The sequence below is a fragment of the Palaemon carinicauda genome, chromosome 18 (genome assembly GCF_036898095.1).
Source record: "Palaemon carinicauda isolate YSFRI2023 chromosome 18, ASM3689809v2, whole genome shotgun sequence".
NCBI lineage: Eukaryota > Metazoa > Arthropoda > Malacostraca > Decapoda > Palaemonidae > Palaemon > Palaemon carinicauda.
The window spans coordinates 21,109,453-21,132,394 of NC_090742.1; the positions used below are offsets into that span (position 1 = coordinate 21,109,453).

The following is a 22,942-nucleotide window of genomic DNA, read 5'->3' on the forward strand; positions in this document are numbered from 1 at the left end:
ATTTATTATATATACAGTTAGGTAATATTTGTGGATTATTGTAATAGATGGATTACCCTAATACTGTACTTGATATAACATACAAGCCATTCTTCATAACACACAAGACAGATGATGACTCAGATCTTAAAGAGGTGACATATGTATGGTAATTACCTTGTGAATACCAAGAATAACATCAGGCCGTGTTAAGGATAGCAGATCATTATTTCCTTTCAAATTAGATTCATGGTCTCTAAATTCTTCTCCACGATAATCATCTTCTTCTAGTTTGTGGCGCTGAATCATTGTTCCCATTGCGCCATCAATGACGAGAATACGTTGGCGTAGGGCATCATGGATCTCTTCTGCCCTACCTGTATAAAAAAGAAAAGAATAAAAAGATTAAAGTATATCTATTAGTAGTATGTTACATTTAACTGATTGGCAACATCCATATAAGAATTTCAAAACATAATATTTTGTTTAAAAAATAAGTTTCATATACAGTACTGTGTTTCATTTAATATAGAAATATAAAAACCTTCCTGTTGACTTTGCTCACAAATTAGTTGACATCCCACAGGCCCTATATGGAGGTATCACCTGCAGTGGGAATTACATGGAACACTGCAGGTGGTACTACACTATATAGACTTTTTTACACCCTTCTTTAGGCTAGCAGATGCTTTTATCTTACCTCAGTTTTATTCATTCTTTTTGCACATCTGGTAGGAAACTTTTAATGTCCTGTTCCAATTTTAACAGTTCATCCATTAAGAAACTCTTTTGACCAACAGTAACTGCACTTGAGAGTATAATTAATGAGTCAGGCTGAATTACTTTACAATTTGTTAATGGTAATGTCAGTGAGTTGACTGCTTCATTATTTCTGGGAAAGTAAGTGTTAACAAATGGCCTCCCACTTAAAATGCTAAACCAAATCTCTGGCTAGAAGCAGCATTTTGAGGCAATAATAATTTAGTGAAAAAGGCCTGATCTAATAATCTGTACCTTATTTGCATAGTATCGATTAAATCAACTACCTTTCTAACGTAGGCTCATCGCATCTGTACTGTAATATCCAAATTTAGGGTTGATGGTACTTATCCCTTTCTGAACCATAGTTGTTCCCATCCTTTATTTCTAAGCCTAATACACTACTGTATTCTCAATGTGAAAAAGCATACTCTATATTTACACAACTCACTAGGAATGGAGGAATAGAGTATAGAAATGTTAGCATTCCATCCCATAGGTTTCCTTTGTAATAGCCTGTATTGGTGAGCATGGGAATTTGAGCCAACACTGTATGTTCGGAAAATCCTTTGTCCAAGAGATGATATTTGTACTGTTAGCTGTACTGAGCGCAATATATGTTGGTAATTCAGCATGCTGTTAAGAAAAGAAAATAATGTAGCAAACTTAAAAAAAAACATTATTAATGTGTGATTACAAATGTAGGCTTGATATGAAGGGGTTCGTATGATTACTAAATTTTCAGACGATCTTAATGTAAAATTAACTAAAAAAACATGCACCATAAATTAATGGTCAATGATGCTGAAAGACTTTACAATAAAGGGTAGTACAGTAATAGGCTATATATTACTTGTAGGCTACAGTTATGTGTGTACTTTACAAATATATGCATACTGTACAAAAAAATTTTCCTGCTACTGAAAGGTATTTTGTATTTAAGTCTACTTCTTAATGACCCTCATGTAATTGAATCTATTTTTTTTACTTTAGACATTCTTTGATTTACTTCTTTACTAATGCTTAAACATTTTTTTTTATTTCTTTCTGTGATTTCTCATGAAATGTTCATGGAAGTCCAACATACATATTATGGGTGATGCTTTGAAATTATTATAAATAAGCAGAAGTCTTAAAAATATATACAAATATATACCATTATTATCCTGTAAAACATCTTATTACTTGATTTGGGATATACTGTAGAAATAGTGCTGTACACTGACTTGTGAATTTCACTTAATGTTGGAGTCAAATTCCAGTCTCCCAGGTCACATTAACCTTTATTCCATTCATTTAAATTCAATGCTCTCTGTAGATACTTTCTACAATACTGAGTTCATCGTGATGTACTGTATCATACTATCTTGCTTTATTTTCCTCTGAGTCCAAAATTCTACTACTATACAGTACCTTTCATTGGTAAGGTGCAATGAACAGAAACTAACCTATTCCTTCAGATCAACTTTATACAGCCATTGGGTCAGAAACTTTAATTTTCCTTCATAAATTCCTCCTTTATAAAATCCAACTCTGGTTTCGACTTAGTCCAATCCAGGTGCTGGTGACGTTCGTAAACTATGAGGGCTCAATTCTAAAATTTTAAGTTTGCAAAATTAATAACCTTTTGAACAAGAGGGGTTCCAGTTACTTTTCCCGTTACTTTATGCTCATTAGCGGTCCCTCTGCCAAATGGGACTGCTCTTCTTTAAAAGTGCCGATTTCCGTATTGTCATCAAGGGGGACTCCCCTGACACCCCTGAAATCTCTAAAGAACTTTTTTCCTCCATTCAATTTTTCCCCCTTGGGGTGGCCCTTCCAATAAATCAGCCCTAGCCTTACACTTGCATAAAAGCATTACAGATAACCCACAAGTCTTAGCATACATTAGCTTATTTTCATGCTAGAAATGCTGTGAATAACATTAGGAGTCACCAAGATACCTTATTAACTGGAAAAACTAATCAGACAGAATTAACATGCAATATGGAAGTGATAGCTTAGCCTACCAAAAAGTAGCCAAGATAAATCTTTGCACTGGCTGCTAAATATATACTGTACTTAGTTTGTGTAAAACTGCAAGACATAGCTAATTTTCAATGGCTATGCAATTCTACTTAACCTTCTGAATAGATAAGAACATGAGTTTACTACATTTGACCTCTCTTCACTCAATTAACGTTACACTGCTTGTATAAAGCAAGGTCTTACCACTTGAAAGTTAAATGTAAATTTATTGGTGTTATTTACTTGTTAGCTGATAAGATACAGTACAGTATATAATTAATTAATATTTTGATAATTTTGGGACACTTTTCTATGAAAACCTCATTAAAAATTGAAGATACAGTAAGGTACTATACAGTATATGATGGCTAAATATTTTGATAATTTCTGCGACTTTTTGTTTTGTGAAAAAAATCAATAAAAGTGTATAGGCTAGTGTAGTTACTGCGATATTGGTAGCTGCCAAAATTAAAACTTTATTTACATATGACATAAAGATACTGTATTTAAGACAGTGCCTTCAGACCTTATACAGTTTAATATGCTGTCCAATATTGGCGTTTCAATAATCACAACATTCATTATTAATTAAAGAGGATATTTTTCTATCTCAACCAATAATATGCTCTTTTTTTATGTTTTGTAGGAAGGTTGCAGTAGTTTCATAGAATATTCACATGGGACTGCAATTTTTGACTGGCAACTCTTGAACTACGCTCGACTTAGAGATAAAAGTGTATTTATTTGTATATGGAGACTCATAGTTTTTTCATTGGGATATCTATTGACTCTGTAAAATATAAAATGTTTTATGTGGTGTACAGCTTTTGAAAACTGCATTGGCCCAGATAGGAGATTTTAGCAGTAAAATAGTTTTTCCAATACAAATCTATGCAATTTTGACAATTCTTTTGATTAAATTTTGTTAAATCATTTCACACCCTATATTTAAGGACAATAGGGGCTGGGCCACAGTTAAAACCAAACACACAGTGTGTTTATAGGTTATGACTTATCTCTTTGATTTAGTGAAATGGGATTGAACTTAATTTCTTCTATGCCTGAGCCAACCTGCATCAGGTTAGGTGGCTATAAGGATCTAAGGGGCAAAGTCTAGGGACCCTTTGCAGTTTGTTGGGACAGAGTGAAAAGCCATATTTTACAAGCATGCAATAACACCACCTAACCTAACTTAGGACCCATATCCTAACCCACTTACCTACTGGGTAGCCACGCCCCCTGCGACGCCCCTTCGAACCACCGAATTTTTAACTTACCCTATCCCAGTGAACTACATTCCCTGTACTGGTCACCCCCAACTACATAAAGATGTATTTACTAGATTAGATTAGGTTAAGTTCCACTATGATTTGTGTGGAGTATGCAGTATGCCAATTGAGGTGCTCCCAAAGCACTCCTGGTCAGGTAGGTTACATCCGGGTATATATAGTTGTATTTCACTGTAATTTACAACACCTGAGGTCAGGTTATATAGGCGGACCTAAGACAGAGCCTTTGTATATCAGCGGCCAGTTCCTCAAGCGTTCATTAGAAGTGGACATTAATTGACCAAAACTTTCCCCGCCAACCTAACCAATAAGCCGTGCCCTTACCTACTTTCCTAAGGGGGGGGGGGGTTTAACGCCCCCTGCTGACCCCCCCTCCCCCTTTATTCTAAGTTTGACATTATAATATATACAGGTGGCCGCTATCATACATACACCCTAAAGTATGAGTAATGTATTTAAATGCCCTTTTTATAAAAATGTTTTAGTTTTTCATATATTTTAAATTAACATCTATTCCGACCCAGTAGTCTTTTAGCTTACCAGTACACTTAGGTTAAGACTACCTAAAGTATATAAAAAAAAAAAATCTAAAGTAATTACCCGACATCCTGGCTGTTCGTTTCGGAATGGTCATTTTGACAAGTCCACAGTTCACACATGAAAGTTCACATACACGTTTTACACATGGTCAACCGGTGCGGGAAGCTTACTACTCAAGAGACTAAATTTATTTGAAGTTGCGTATTTATATCATCAGGCAGCTGTGTCCGAATGCTGGAATTGACTTCAGTATGATACAAGTTGTGTATATTTGGAAATAAATCATTTATCTAGTACAGGAAGCACCATATACAGCAATTCATAAATTATTAATTATTAATATTATACATTCTGAGTCTGTTAGGTTAATAATACTACTATTATGAAATGATGCATTAGAGTTACCATTCGGTATTTCCCGACACGTGAACATCAGCTGATTACAACCCAAAACATCTACGTACGCTTATCTGCGCTGCCACAGACACGATGACGATGGTGGTAAAATTTTCCTTTGCTGAAGATAAGCAACGTAACGAGATAAAGGTTGAGACTGAAACCTACGAAATTCAGTACATTTGCTAATAGGGAATTAAACGTCTATGATAAAATCTTAGATATACAACACTTCGCTTACTATTCCAAAAGGGACGATAACATCCACAGCCTCAAAAAGTTTCCATTGATTCATGAGAATGTAGTGTTTATACACTGAAGATCTTCTTGTAAAAATTGCAATGCTGTTATAATTTAAAAAACTTCTTAGTATAATACTCATCGGCATTTTACATTGGCTTTATCATATTCAATTTGTTTCGGAGATATTAATATACTGTATATAAGTAGGCTAGTCGTAAGAAAGAATGATAAACTAATTAAATCCTGAAGAAAAAAACTAAATAATCCTCAAATTAACAATGATTTAAACATCTTTGCTCTTCAAAAGCAACAAAAGTCAGCAGACTAGAATTCAAGGTGACGGGATCGACCACAGAGTGCACTTGTGATAAAAGTTACTTTGCTAGTTGCACATAGTCATTACACGTGGGTTCCTAACTGATAATCGATAGGTACACTACATCGCCTGGGCCCTGGGGTGTGAGATTGTGTAGTTAGGTCTTGCCACACTGACAGAAGCTCGTGTATTGTGTGAAAACTCCAATATCATTGCAAGAGATTGACAGTGAATTGGAGTTAACCGAAAATGACTTCTAAATCCGCAATGTATAATTTTGCCATATAGGCTTACGAGTATTTATGTATAAGTATTTTATTCCAAAATGATTTTTTGGGATAATGAATGACAGGTTAAAGTTTGTTCACTGTATCACCAATAATGCAGCATTAATTTATTATGATTTTAAAGCAATATTATAAATTAGTGGTAATTTTAAGTTGGTTATCCTTGTTTGAAGGGCATGTAAGCCTACTAAAGATTTTTTATTTAACGAAATGAATCCGAACATTGCTTCGAATTTTCTAACTACATTTTTATTTTCAAACTTTTATCTTGACCGTTTCATTTATATATCATCAGTTATCATTGGTGTTGTTTCCATCATGCATAGATCACTTGGTCTGTTCACATCTATAATGTCTGTCATGCATAAAGCTCTGATCCTGGTCCGATTATTTCTATGAGATTGATTCAACATAAATACGATACTGGTATGATTATGTTCACTCGCTTTATGCATTGTATGCAACAGGTAACATTGGCCCCTTCCTTTAACACGCTAAAGTTGTTAGCATTCCACATGCAAGAAATATGGATTAGTTTCTGTCCCCAATCTTTGGGTACTGTGATTGTGTCCTTTGGGCAATAAAAGAATATATTGGTGCAAAATCTTTCTACCTGCGGTTATTATTACTTACTTTATGGGCTGCTTTTCTTGTCCTATACTGCAATGGAACCTTATTCTCTACGGGAACTTCACAGTCAATTTATCATATACATTCCAAGGCATTCAGCGTTAACTGCTATCATCCTATGTGTATTTTGTGCACCGCAAGGATTTCATTAAATTCCCTCCATAACAAGACTTACTCCCTTACTATTACTTTTTCTTCTCTTTTCAACTTGTAACGTCAGTCAAAACAACGAATCAGTTTGTCCTGTTCATTGGATTTACCTGGATAAACATTTATAATGTTTGGGCTCGTTGAAACATTTCATTCCTAATAAAACTCTTATTCATGTTTGGTTTTAATTGGCCATGTATTAAGAAATCAAACATAGATAGTTACCTAGTGTTTTGTTCATCTAAACTTTAGATGAATTCTAAACAAACGGTATCAATATTTCATAACTTATTCAAATAAAAGAGGAACAAACACAAATAAAAGAAAATAATAAAAATAGGGTTATTAAAATTAGTTTTTTAATCTTTCATTGATCTATAATAGAGGATTGATTTCTCCAAGGACGTTTTTTCCATATTTCAGACGACACGAAGAAGGCATCGATAGTTCTCGTGCCAAGGTACTTGTAACCTCTTGCTTCCATATAGCGAACGAGGTATCTTTGCCCTCGGGAAACTTGTTGGCCTCCACGTCCATGACGTGAATCTTCACTTGGTCCTACGGGATCGTTTGCAACACCTGCGAAATGAACTTTGTGTCAGAGTTTATATACGCTAAATTTGGGGTAATGAATATTATTTTGATCACCATTATCATTATGATGATGATCATCATCATCTCTTCATTCGCCTATTGACGCAAAGGGCCTTGGTTAGATTTCGCCAGGAGGCCGCGGAGAGAAGAGAGAATTATGATCATTAAGTCTCAAAAATATTTTTTTTTAAGTAGTCTCAAAAATAGTTTTTTTTTTAGCAATTAGCCTAAAAGATGAAGTTTTTAGTAATTAGGCTAAAAAGTAAAGTTTTTGAGTAATTGTGTAAAAAGTGAAGTTTTTTGAGTAATCATGTCTAAAGTTAAGTTATTTTATTAATCTAGCTCAAAATGAAGAATTTTAGTAATCAGACTATAAATAAAGTATTTTTTTTTTTTTTGTTTTTAGTAATTAGGCTAAAAAATGAAGGCTCCAAAAAGACTGCCTTGTGGAATACTAGAGAAAAGGAGCCTGTAAAAGCAACAAAAACCTTCATGTATAACTCTGTTGCTGATCACTTGAAAGTGAGAATAAGATGCATTACTATTCTTCTGACACCAAAATGATACATATCTGGCAAATAAATCCAGGGAGCGCTAATACTTACTTGAATAAATCTCTTCTGAGGTCTTTTATAGATACAATGGTCGTAATAAATTGAGATTCTAGATTTAAAGGTAGTTATGGAAGGTATTTAAGATACTTTATTAAGGAACACCGTAAGGAGTAAGATCATCAAGTAATTGTTATTTTAAGCACCTATAGAACTCGCTAGAGCAAGTAACGTGTTTCACTTTTCTGCACCTATTTGTTTAAAAATCATTTTAGATTTAAAGCTCCAAGTTTTAATCTTGAAAGAAAGCCTATAAATCTTTTATAACAATAACTGTGCAGGGTCCTTTTGATATTTATATGACGAAAAGCAAATTAGGCGAAATGTGATTCTGACTGACAAGTATTAGGGAGAGTTTAGCCTTCTTTGAAAATATCTTAGCTTGGTCCATTCGGTTTGGTTATATTTCGAGTTTTAAATGTAACTCATGAGTGACAGAAGCATGGGAGGCGAATACGCCTTATATACGCGTACATATGATCAAAGTCCGAGCCCTCTCTCCACCCAAGCCAGGATCAGGGAGGGCAAGACACTGGTTGCTGATGCCTCATCACGAGGTAGGATAAGGATAAGGATAAGGATAGGGAAATGGGGAATAGGGGGACAGGAAGAGTACCCCTGGATACAATCCAGTTTATAGCCGGTAGGCAAGGACTTGGGATGGGAGGATATAAGGAATAGGGAAAAAGAGAAGTACAGGAGGAGTAAAAAAGTGAGGGCAGACCCTTGTGCGATGTTAGATAAGTTTGAGGAGCCACCTGGTAGCACAGGCGACTAAGAATAGAAAGGCAGGGCGTGATGAATAAGTTGTGATGGTTGAAAAGCGAGGTAGACCCATGGAGGAAAGGACCCCTAGCTCGTAAAGACTGAGACAGCTGATAATACTAGAAACTATTAAGCTTGAGCGAGGCTTGAACTCCCGACCCGCTGCTTCATAAGGGAAATGCAATAGATGAACTTTTTTCAAAGGTTAATACTTTTAACCTTGTATATCAAATATAAGGTCGCATCAAGGGAAGACAAGTTTTATGGTATTTTATTATTTTTTGTCCGATAAGTGGTCGAAATCAAAACGTATTTCCAGTTTTTGGAGAAGGAATGTACAAAGTTTAACTTTCACTCCATAATATACACATTTTAAAGGATTTATGGAGTTATTATCGTAAGACTATTGTTGAAAAGTCTACTATGGTATTTTTTTTTTTTTTTTTGGATAAATAAAAATTGTAACTTGTGCAACTTAATTCTAGGGACATTTCGTTTTCTATTACACAACTGATGCAAACCTTCATCTCTGCACCCTCGATGTCCAGGGACATGTAGTCGATGATCGAGACGTTGAGGGCTAGAAGAGGCGAATACAGTTGATGGTCACACCGGTACCGTTTACAGGCCCGATTTCACTTCACACTCTCCTGGGTCCTTCGAACCTGAATGGTGTGTTTAGGGAGGTTCGAATGAGTAACATATATATATATATATATATATATATATATATATATATATATATATATATATATATATATATATATATATATATACACTAAACATAAATAATCAACACTGAAGTTAACTTCTTATTCTTAACTATTGAAAAGCAAATTTCTTTTTGTTGAATTCTGGTGCTGCGATGTAAAGGTTCCCCGTGAAATCTTGTTTAAAATAATTTTACGCATTGAGTCTATTCAATGTAGATTATGGAGATCATGAATAAATGTTTTGGGCTAATTCCAAAAGTAATATACCTTGAATTTACATCACTCTGCATTTTAATGGTCCCATAGAACTCCCTTGAGATATCTGGTTGATCTGCTTTGTCCCCTGAAACTAGTCTAAGATATAATTGGATTGTAATTTTTGAGTCACCTGTGACTACAGCGTTGTATAGATAATGACGGCCAATGTAATAATAGAACCACCAGATATGCTTTTGAAAAATAAGTTTACGATGTTTTGTTTATATTGAGTAAACTATCATAATACGACTTGGAAGAGAATAATGCGAAGAAATGAATGCAAGTATGATTGGATTTAATACGTGATTCACAGATGTGTAAAAGAAATATGTTTGTGTAAGACGAAACATGAGTCATCATAGAGAGTAGAGATTACAAAACAGTATAACCTCACTCTCTTTGAGTAAAATAACTTTGCCAAGGTAAAATGAAATGGAGGAATTTCCAATCCTGTCTTTTACCATTGCATTTTAACTTGATAAAGCCTTTTTTACTTGAAGAAAGTGAATTTGCATTTTTTTTTTTGTAATCGCTACTCGCTATGATGACGTCAAGATAGAACATTCTCGTGGTCAGTTCGGGAAATTTAGTGATGACACGTGTGATTGATATACGGTCTCTTATCAAGAGAGTTAAGATAAAGCCTTTCTCAGGATGATATTTCATGCATCTGTTTCTGTCAGGATCTCATTTGTATTATTTTGTTTAAAGAAGCAATCATTGGGTGTAAAGTACGATTGAGTGAAGATAAAGATTACCCCTGTATACATACAAATATACATTATATATATATATATATATATATATATATATATATATATATATATATATAGTATGTGTGTATTTGTGTTTGTTTGTAGTTAGGCCTACATTATATATTGTATATGTATATACGCACAAATATATATATATATATATATATATATATATATATATATATATATATATATATAGATAGATAGATAGATAGATAGATAGATATTAATATATATATATAGATAGATAGATAGATAGATATTAATATATATATATATATATATATATAGATAGATAGATAGATAGATAGATAGATATTAATATATATATATATACATATAGATAGATAGATAGATAGATAGATAAGTAAATATATATTGTAACAAAATGTCTTTATTTAGTAATGGCCGAAGGACAAGCAGAAAAATATGTCGTGGAAAATGATTAGTGCTGAACTAAAATGATTCATAAAAATATCGGTGAAATTATAGATGTGTGAAATATTTTGGTTGAGAGAGATTGCACAAAATTGGCCGGTGCACATTATCAAAGGCTTTTTCGTAGTCCATCAAAAGTGGATTTTTGTATTCTACACATTGCTGTAGATATATACATATATATATATATATATATATATATATATATATATATATATATATATATATATATATATATATACAGTATATGTATATATATATATATATATATATATATATATATAATTATAGTTATTATTATTATTATTATTATTATTATTGTTATTATTATTATTACTATTATTATCATTAATTGCTAAGCTACAACCATAATTGGAAAAGCAGGATGCTATAAGCCCAGGGGCCCCATCAGGGAAAATATCCCAGTGAGGAAAGGAAACAAGGAAAAACAGTAACAACATTAAAATAAATATTTCATATATAAACTATAAATAATTTAATAAAACAACAGGAAGAGAAATTAGATAGAATAGTGTGCCCGAGTGTACCCTCAAGTAAGAGAACTCTAACCCAAGACAGTGGAAGACCATGGTACAGAGGCTATGGCACTACCCAAGACTAAGAGAACAATATACAGTATATATATATATATATATATATATATATATATATATATATATATGTATGTATATATATATATATATATATATATATATATATATATATATATATATATATATATAATGTGTATCATATATATAATTATAATGATAGCAAATAGTAATAATAATAATAATAATAATAATAATAATAATAATAATAATAATATATGAGGTACATAAGATATGAGTGAATTCGGAAAACTTACAACACTTATTGAATCCTCGTTTCAAAAGTTATCATGTAACAGAGAATGTGCCGAACAAATGTATTATTTTCTATATGGCATTTTGCTTTTGCTGTTAAATATATTACTCTTATTTCTAATATAAATGCAGATTTAAAGTTTATGGTTAGTCTGTGTTTGTTCAAATGGTATGAACATATGTCTTTAGATAACCATCAGTAAATCTATTTTAGTTTCTTATCCATCGGTCTCCCATGTTTGCTTACGTCAGCTTCATTCGGGAAGGCGTTTGGCTAAGCGAAAGGGCGCAGTTGATGATGTGTGCCTTTCTTCCCTTGCCCCGTAATTGCGCGAAGTAGAGAGAATTACTGTAGAGTTCGCCGTCCACGGCTCCTACCTCGAGGAAGAAGCCGTTTGTCTGAAATAATATCACATCCATCTTCAAAATCAGATTCGAAGTTACTGTAGATCAACATGAGTATTTTGTCCTTGAAAATGAGAGAGAGAGAGAGAGAGAGAGAGAGAGAGAGAGAGAGAGAGAGAGAGAGAGAGAGAGAGAGAGAGAGAGAGAGAGAGAGAGTGTATCTAAAAATGGAGATTTAAGAAGTCGTTGCATCTGATACACTTGTTAGAATTAGTAATTTAGAACTATACTATCTCCATTGTTTACGCGGTGGTCAGTGATAAGGTTTAACGTTGACAGACTAAAGGTCAGTTTAGTGAAGAATTGTGATAATAATAGATTATTTATTTCGCTTTGAATAAAAGTAATTCATCCCAATTCTGATTATATAACGTTATTGTTTCTTTTATAATCATCTAGGTTTCGGTTAATATCCTTTTAATAAACGACTTGAAAAAAAAGTAGGTTAACGCATTTTTGGTAGTAGACGAAATAGCAAGATGGACGTGATTAAAGAAACTAGAGCAGGTATTACAGGTACACTTCCGGGGATTAGCGTATTATTATTATTATTATTATTATTATTATTTTTATTATTATCATTATCATTATCATTATTATTATTGTTGTTGTTGTAGTTATTATTATTGTTGTTGTTGTTGTTATTATTATTAGTGTTGTTGTTGTTTTAGTTGTTGTTATTATTATTGTTGTTGTTGTTATTATTATTGTTATTGTTGTTGTTGTTGTGGTTGTTGTTATTATTATTATTACTTGCTTAATTGCAACCCTAGGTTGAAAAGCAGGATGCTAGAAGCCCAGGGACCCCAACAGAGAAAATAGCCCAGTTAGGAAGGAAACAAGGAAAATAGAATGAAATATGGACAGTGACATTAAAATAAATATTTCCTATATAAACTATAAAAACTTTTAACAAAACAAGAGGAAGAGAAATTAAATAGAATAGTTTGTCCGAGTGCACCCTCAAGCAAGATTCATGACCTATAACAGGAAAACTAATAATATTGTAACCAGTCACTAATGATAATAGTAAAATTGCTAATTAATCATTATATCAGAAGAATATATATGTCCATATTGATTATTTCTATCCAGGTAAAACATGTAGCAATAACACAATCTCTCTCTCTCTCTCTCTCTCTCTCTCTCTCTCTCTCTCTCTCTCTCTCTCTCTCTCTCTCTCTCTCTCTCTCTCTCTCTCTCACCTTTCCTGCAAGGATGAAGGAATCAATGATCTGTCCTTGACCATATTGAGAAAAGTGTTGCTTGAAGGGGGGAGATGGAGCATTTCCCTGCGAATGTAATCTATCAGTTGTGGACTGTCCATTGGCACACCTTGGGGAAAATCGTCAAAGACATTATTATTATTATTATTATTATTATTATTATTATTCTACGCGACCTATCACAAATGACGGCTTAATATTTAGATATGCACACACAGACACACAGATTCAACCCTTCCCACTCCCTCTCACCAGGGTATGACTACTTCATCTTTCCCCCTACCAAAGGGAAGGGGAGAGACCTAATATTTATACGCCTGGCAATGCTACTCAGCGTGACCCGATATATATATATATATATATATATATATATATATATATATATATATATATATATATATATATATATACATATATATATATATTATATGTATGTATATATATATGTATATATATATATATATATGTATATATATATATATATATATATATATATATATATATATATATATTAGCATTACATTCACAGTTATATATGGAATTCCCTTTTTGCTTGTCAATAGGATTCATATACATTTATATTTAAGGTATTTGCTTCAGAATTTATTATTTATTATTTATACACTGAAGTGCTTCATTTATTTTAAAGGATTTGTGTCATGCTAGAGTAATATTCCTAAGTAGGTTAGGAAAATGAATTTTGTAAAGAGAGTCAGTTAGAAAGATTATTTGAAAACTAGTAATAGTATTCTAGTGAAATTTAGATAAAACATGAAATCATTGTCTGGTTAAAAAGAATTAAAGTAATAATTGGTATTTCGTCAAGAAAGTGACCAAATTCTAATGGAAATGAATGAAGAAATTTGTCTTCGAGGTGAGATTCGGACCCACGGCTACCAGAAAACTGAAACAAGTGTTTGGACCATAACACCACCTTTTTAGGAGGACTTCATTTATTTACATTTGGACTTCAAAATATTCTCTCTCTCCCTCTCTCTGTATGTATATATATATATATATATACTGTATATATATATATACTGTATATATATATATATATATATATATATATATATATATATATATATATATATATATATATATATATATGTACATACACACATCTCATTAATATTAACGGAAACTGGTTCACTTCAGGAAATGTGGTCAACCAAGCAGTAGTCAATCTTTTGGATGTGTTTCTCCGTAATTTTTGCTTCTCATATGATTTCCCCAATTCACGTTCAAATGTCATTAAATTTATCTTTCTATTAAGAAAAATGCCAGTTTTTACATCTTACTATATGACTAAAAGCATTTACAGTATACATGTGTAATATTTTTTTTTGATTGAAAGCATTTTCACTATATTCATCTTCTCCTCCTACTCCTATTGACACAAAGGGCCTCGGTTAGATTTCGCCAGTCCTCTCTCTTTGGTGGTTGATCTTATTAGAATTTACAGTATACTTTTGTAATATGTTCTTGTTGAACTCTTGATTCGTCTCATTATTATGATTATAATTATAAATTTCTGTACATAAAACAAGTCTGCATAAAGATGTATGAGATATGTATACATGCATTAAGTGCAACTGTGCAAATGAATTAAATTCAAATTTTTCCTTGCTTAAGCACAAACTAGAGAGTTATGGGATCTTTTGACTGGCCAGACAGTACTACATTGGATCCATATCTCTGGTTATGATTCTTGTTCCCTTTGCCTACACGTACACAACGAATAGACTGGCCTATTCTTTACAGATTCTCCTGCACTGTAATTGTTTAGTGGCTACTTTCCTCTTGTTAAGGGTAGAAGATACTCGTTAGTTATGATAAGCAGCTCATTGTTCGCTAGTCTTGGGTAGTGCCAAAGCCTCTGTACCATGGTTTTCCACTGTCTTGGGTTAGAGTTCTCTTGCTTGAGGGTACACTCGGGCACACTAATCTATTTAATTTCTCTTCCCCTTGTTTTGTTAAAGTTTATATAGTTTGTATAGGAAATATTTATTTTAATGTTGGAGCTGCTGGGCATATAGTATCTTGCTTTTCCAACTAGGGTTGTAGCTTAGCAAATAATAATAATAATAATGATAATAATAATAATAATAATAATAATAATAATAATAATAATGAGACACAAAGGGCCTCGGTTAGATTTCGCTAGTCGTCTCTTTCTGGCGGTTGATCTCATTGGAATTTTCAGTATACATATGTTGTATATTCTTATTGGACTCCTTATTGGACTCCTTATATTTTTTGCACACAAAACAAGTCTGGATAAAGATGCATGAGATATGCATACATGCATTAGGTGCAACTGTGCAAACTAATCTAATTCGATTTTTTTCCTGGCCTAAACACAAACTACTTCTTGCTTGTTGCAGTGCCGTTGCATTTATAAATAATATAAAAAATCTTACCTCAAATTCTTCGAAGGTTAAAATCGGTGTGGTTTTTGTCCCTTTGTGTTGTGATACCAAAATGTCATCACCTGTAACAGACAAAGCGGATGGAAGCGTTGTTGTTTGCCTACACATTTATATATTCATATTTCATGCTGTTTTTTTCATATAATCTGGGTAAATTATTAATTTGATAATTGACTTGCCTAAGCTTAAACTACATCTGTAAATCTCATATTTGGGTTGTCATTTAGTTCTATTTTTCCTTAATTTTACAATGTAGGTCTATGAGTTTTAGCGTCCCGCATGAGGTGAATTAAGTATCTCAATTATTATTATTATTATTATTATTATTATTATTATTATTATTATTATTATTATTATTATTATTATTATTAGCCAAGCTACAGCCCTAGTTAGAAAAGCAAGATGCTATAAGCCCTAAGGCTCCAACAGGGAAAAATAGCCCAGTGAGGAAAGGAAATATGGAAATGAATAAGCAGTGAAAAATAATAAACAGTAAATTATTCTAAAAACAGTAACATCAAAACAGATATGTTATCCATAAACTTTAAAAAGATTTATGTCAACCTGTTCAACATGAAAACATTTTCTGCAAGATTGAACTTTTGAAGTTCTACTGATTCAACTACCAGATTAGGGAAGATCATTCCACAACTTGGTCACAGATGGAATTAAACTTATAGAATACTTTGTAGTATTGAGCCTCATGATGGAGAAGGCCTGACTATTAGAATTAACTGCATGCCTAGTATTATGAATAGGATGGAACTGTCCAGGATGATCTGAATGTAAAAGATGGTCAGAATTATGAAAAATGGATTGAAACGATAATTCTGAGGAAATGAACTTATTGGGTGAATCTTTTGTTATAGGTCAGTGATTCGATTTTTCTATAGGGAAATAATCCTTCCCTTAATTTACAATTATTGCCATTATACTACAGGCATAGTTGATGGTGTCCATTAGTGGCATATTGATTGTCAACGACCACACAGTATATATCTATGGTCAACGGCATTATTACGTAAATTAAAGAAAACGGCCGTGCATTAAAATGTGCGAAAGAAAACGTAAACGTCGATGACTATTTGGTTAACTATGATTATCATGATGTTGATTAGCCTGTTGTGAAGCTTAGGCAAATGCCTTTTAATTGGTTGTGTAATTATTATTATTATTATTATTATTATTATTATTATTATTATTATTGTTATTATTATTATTATTATTATTATTATTTGATTTTCTTAACTCGTTTTATCAATGTATATAAACTTTTTGGCTTTCTTCTACCTTGTGTTTCTCTTATGTAAAAATGTGTTTGAAAAACCCAAACTTCTGATATTGAAATATCAAATAAACGCTAATCCATCTTGAAAGTAAGAATTAATTTCTACACTAAGATTATACTTTAAACACCGAAGTTATCTGCACAAAAGCAATGATAGTTTTCTCGGTTTATAATGATAAGACAGGAGAAATATCTATAGTGTCAGGAGACATACTCATAGTGAAAGAAATATCGATAGGGGCTGGATAGATATTGATAGGGGCAGGAGAAATATTGAAAGGGGGCCAGGAAAAATATTGACAATATTGTTAATGGCGGGAAAATAGTAATAGTAGCCGGAAATTTTTTTGAAAGTAGCAGGAGGAAACCGAAGAAACTAACACTATTGGAGGAAAAGGAGAAATAAACCTCAATCATTTGATTGTTGTAACAAGAAATTGACTTATTAATGGAACTAAGAACAAAGTGGCTTATTAGAGAATATTAAATGACTTACCTTGTATTTTTCTATATTTTTGAGAATAGCCTTTCTTTTCATGATGGTCATACAAAGTTATAAAGATGATAGCAGTTACGAAGCCAATAGAGAAGCTGGTGGCTTTCAACGAGGTTTTCTGCATAATCCAGGTTAAATGATGTACCTGTAAATGAGAACATAAACTTTGGTTAAATACAATGGAAGTATGCTGTTGAATGTAAATAGCAATTAAACATAAAGTATGTCTATAAAATTGCAGTTTAGTTTTTAAACTAATGACAGTGTATATGTAAAATTAGAAAATGATATGGTTGAGTATATATTTCTTACATTTTTTTAGCAATTTATGAAAAATTTCCTGATAATTGATTTATTTGATATATTTGGTTGTATATTAGTGTTATTCCCATCATTATTCTTTCTATAGGCCTTTGAGTTGTAACTAGCTTTAGTAAGGCTCCAAGTTTCTGATGTATAAATTAATACTGGTAGGACCATCTCATTACATTCGTTTCTTATTAGAGAAAGTAGCATTTTATTTTCATAAGCACATTTTGTATAACAAATGCTCTCCATTCCATCCTCATCCTTCTTTTAGTTTCAGTCTCGTGTCCTTGGGAAATACTGGCTGTCCCAAGTACGTATATTCATTAACAGTCTCTAGAGGCTCGTCCATAACTCTTGTTTGTTGTCTCTCTGAGAATTCATTGATCATTATCTTAGTTTTACTCATATCCATTTTCGGTCCTACATATCTGCTTTCTCTATTCAAATCTTCTATCATCATTTGTAATTCCTCCCATGATACACTAAACACAGTTAAGTCATCTGCAAATAGTACGTTGTTGAGGTATTCCCCATTGATATTAATTCCAATATTTTCCCACTCTAAAGTCTTAAATACTTCTTCCAGACATGCTGTGAATAATTTAGGAGAGATGGAGTCTCCCTGTCTAACTCCCTTCTCAATTGGAATTTTCTCAATATCTTTATGTAGTTTTAGGATTGATGTACTTCCTATTTAGATATCTTCAAGTGTTCTGACATAAGATACTTCTATTTGTTGTTTTTGAAGGGCTTTCATTACTGCTGATGTTTTGACAGAATCAATCATGAGCTTTCTCATAGTCTTGAAATGTCATACATATTGATTTGTCATATCATACTCTGCTGATTTTTCCATTAGCTGGTTAATTACATGGATATGGTCAGTAGTTGAATACCCACATTTAAAGCCTGCTTGCTCTCTTGGGTGATTAAACTCTAACTGTCTGTCTTTTTATTGGGCCTAATATGATCTTTGTAAATGTTTTATATATCACGGAGAGAAAACTTATTGGACGGTTATTTTTCAGGGCTTTTGTGTCTCCCTTTTTGTGAATTAGTATAACGATAAAGTTTTTCCAAGCTTTAGTTATAGAGCATTCTTGCAGACATTTGTAGTAGAGGTCAGTCAGTTTTACGACCAGGAAATCCCCTCCATCTATTATCAAATCAATTATTAGGCCATCTTCTCCTGTTTCTTTGCCTCTTTTCAAGCCTTTTAATGCTTTCTTTACTTCTCATACTGTGACGTTTAGTACTGGCTCAGGCGTCTCATTATTTCTATTGGTGAAGTTATTTCTTATATCACTATTGTATAGCATTGTACAGAAATCCTCTGTAATTTTTTATCATTCTATGTCTCCCCAAACATTTCATAGAATTTATTGTGATTAAAGAAGAGAGAACCGCGATTATAGGATTTATGTTTTATATCATCCACATTTGCATTAATTAATTTTAACGATTAAAGAATTGAAAATCGAATTTCTTCTGCCATCCTTAGTTTTCTAATTTGTCATGAACTTTTAACGAAGATGATGATGATTTGATTAATTTCAGAATTTTAATAATTATAATATTTGCAATAATTTTAACAACTACGACGACAACGACGGTGATAATAATTTTAATAATATTAATAATTTTAATAACGACGACGATGAAGAGAATAATTTTAATGTATGGCAAATTTTTGTGATGGATAATTACAGGCAAAATCAAAAAAATTCTCGTAATTAATCTACTAGACTTAGTGATTTGAGTCTGTATAGAATGTCTGGATCAGGGAACATGAAGGCTAGTGTTGTTACTCTATATCCGCATGTGCATGAAAGGGCCACTCTCCACATGCTGGACTTCCTCTGTCTTGGGTTAGAGTTCTCTTGCTTGAGGGTACACTCGGGCACACTATTCTATCTTATTTCTTTTCCCCTTCTTTGGTTAAAGTTTTTGTAGTTTATATTTGAAATATTTATTTTAATGTTACTGTTCTTAAAATATTTGAATTTTCCTTGCTTTCTTTCCTCACTGTGCTATTTTCCCTGTCAGAGCCTCTGGGCTTATAGCATCCTACTTTTCCAATTAGGGTTGTAGCGTAGCAAGTAATATTAATAATAATAATATATAATAATAATATTGATAATAATAATAATAATAATAAAAATGATGATAATAATAATAATGATAAGAATAATGATAATGATGATGATGATATAATAATATAATAAATATTATAATAATAATACGATAAGATGATAGTAATACTTCAAGCTATCTGATACTTCGTTATTATTTGTTTTACAAATTTTCCTTACATGAGGCAATAAATATAATCAGGCACTTACTAATTCGGGAGTATAGACGTATTTAATATAGTTTCGAAAACCCTTCATTCTTTGTCACAATATCTTCACAAGGTTAGGTCTAAGGTCCTTTGTAGATTCTCCTTAGGAATTGCTTTTGTTTGGTGAAAACACTATAACTAGATTCATGGCTAATCTAACAGGTCCTAGGATCACCAGATTGAAAGAATTAGAGGCCTTATCATGAAGAAAAAAATTGTAATCAGTCACGGCCTTAGATTTCTTGTAGAAATCTACCTCGAAAGGGCTGAGGTAATAAACCGAAGTTCTTTTAGTGAAGGCATTGTAATTTAAGGGTCCCCAAGTTTAAGCGATTTTACTGTAAAAACACGACTTGATTGTCCCTGTGAGCTGAGGATAGAGCATTCAGAAAGCGTATGTTTACCTGCTATGTCATCAGCGTCAATAGATTGGTACTTTCTGGTCTTAGCTTAAGTTGAGTGGGGGCTTGGATGCTGATTATTATCATAATTGATATTATTATTATTATTTTTTCTTTTTTGGTAGAAAATAATGTAGAGAGAGGTTGTCAAGCAAAATAAATTCATAATCTAGACCAAACTACCTAATGTCAGATGGAAAGGGGAACCTCCACAACCTAATGTGCAGCCCCGCTGTAGGGGGCAGCGAAGAATCATAAAAGCAGTTGCTATAGTTCTAGCCTCAATGGCTGCTTTAAGTGTATGCGTTGGCCACAGGGGGCAGGGAAGCCTCTGAAACCTTTATTTCAGGAGGGTCCCCCATTAGACAGTAGGACCACTACTTGGTTGTTATTCACCCAGGACTGTGTTTATACTGTATAGTAATACACAGTTACCAGTTTCTTTGAATTGATCTGTGTTAGCCTGGACTAGAGTTTCATCTCATAAATAATGTTGACAGAGTAGTCACCCTTTATGTGTAATGTAAGAAGTGAAGAAAGTCAATAGCTCAGAGCATATCCCACATCATACATTTCCAGTAATTTGGCTTATGACCCTAGCAGTGAGTAGGACTCTCATGGTATAACCTACTACTGGACTGAATCTGTATACAGTGCGAAAAGGGTACCTGGATAACAGATCTGTGAATAACAAGGAACTGAGCTGGCATGTACTTTCAAATCCAGAATAATAATTTTCTTCAAATTTTTATCCCATTAAGAATGGTAAATAGAGTATCCATCCTTTATATGCATTGGGAGTAGTAAAGCTAGTTTATAGCTCGCTAATCTCCCCCATCTTACATTACCAGCTATTAATTTTTGCCTCTTAGTGATATGGGATTTAATGTATCCCACCATTTTGATCTCAAGGACGTTGTGCTACAGGGGCTTAACGTTATATCCCACAAGTCTTGTCTCTAGGACGTACTGGACCTCATGTTGTATCCCATTAGCTTGGTCTCTACGACATTGTGATACAGGAACGTAACGTTATAGCCCCCAGTTTGGTCTCTATGACCTTGTGATACAGGGGCCTATTGTTATATCCCACCAGTTTTGTCTTTATGACCTAGTGATACAGGAACCTATTGTTATATCTCCCTAGTTTGGTCTCTATGACCATGTGATACAGGGGCGTATTGTTATATCCCACCAGTTTTATTTTTATGACCTTGTGATACAGGGGCTTATTGTTATATCCTACAAATGTTGTCTCTAAGACCTTGTGATACAGTGACCTATTGTTATATCTCACCAATTTGGTCTATATGACCTTGTGATACAGTGGCCTATTTTATATCCCACTAGTTTTGTCTTTATGACCTTGTGATACAGGGGCCTAGCGTTATATCCCACCAGTTTTGTCTCTATGACCTTTTGATACAGGGACCTATTGTTATATCTCACCAGTTTGGTCTCTATGACCTTGTGATATAGGGACCTATTGTTATATCTCACCAGTTTGGTCTCTATGACCTTGTGATACAGTGGCCTATTATTATATCCCACCAGTTTTGTCTCTATGACCTTGTGATACAGGGACCTATTGTTATATCCCACCAGTTTGGTCTCTATGACCTTTTGATACAGGGATCTATTATTATATTTCACCAGTTTGGTCTCTATGACTTTGTGATACAGGGACCTATTGTTATATCCCACCAGTTTTGTCTTTATGACCTTGTGATACATGGACCTATTGTTATTTCTCACCAGTTTGGTCTCTTTGACCTTGTGATACAGGGACCTATTGTTATTTCTCACCACTTTTGTTTTTATGACCTTGTGATACATGGACCTATTGTTATTTCTCTCCAGTTTGGTCTCTATGACCTTGTGATACAGGGGCCTATTGTTATATCCCACCAGTTTTTTCTCTATGACCTTTCGATACAGGGATCTATTGTTATATCTCACCAGTTTGGTCTCTATGACCTTGTGTTACAGGGGTCTATTATTATATCCCACCACTTTTGTCTTTGAGACCTTGTGACACATGTACCTATTGTTATTTCTCACCAGTTTGGTCTCTAAGACCTTGTGATAAATGGGCCTATTATTATATCCCACCAGTTTTGTCTTTATGACCTTTTGATACAGGGATCTATTGTTATATCTCACCAGTTTGGTCTGTATGACCTTGTGATACAGGGGCCAATTGTTATATCCCACCAGTTTGGTCTCTATGACCTTGTGATACAGGGACCTATTGTTATATCCCACCAGTTTTGTCTCTATGACCTTTTGATACAAGGACCTAATGTTATATTTCACCAGTTTGGTCTCTATGACCTTGTGATACAGGGGCCTATTGTTATATCTCACCAGTTTTGCATTTATGACCTTGTGATACAAGGACCTATTGTTATTTCTCACCAGTTTGGTCTCTATGACCTTTTGATACAG

General features: G+C 33.1%; 1 protein-coding gene and 1 pseudogene across 3 annotated transcripts in view; both read right to left on the reverse strand.

Annotated features, from left to right (window-relative positions):
- The window catches only part of LOC137657689 (methionine synthase-like), a 38,216-nt gene extending 33,135 nt beyond the window's left edge, over positions 1–5,081 (reverse strand). The window contains exons 1-2 of one of the 3 annotated variants that reach the window (XM_068392089.1): positions 4,980–5,081; positions 157–356 (exon numbers count right to left, since the gene is read on the reverse strand). In XM_068392089.1, coding sequence (XP_068248190.1) covers positions 157–356; positions 4,980–5,007 — 228 coding nt within the window. In that variant the 5' untranslated portion in view covers positions 5,008–5,081. Of the gene's footprint in view, positions 1–156; positions 357–1,189; positions 1,357–4,634; positions 4,805–4,979 lie in introns of those variants that run through there. The other 2 variants (XM_068392088.1, XM_068392087.1) reach the window with 2 other exon arrangements.
- Positions 5,082–6,971: 1,890 nt separating this feature from the next.
- Positions 6,972–13,328, reverse strand: LOC137657211 (uncharacterized; annotated as a pseudogene).
- Positions 13,329–22,942: the final 9,614 nt, after the last annotated feature.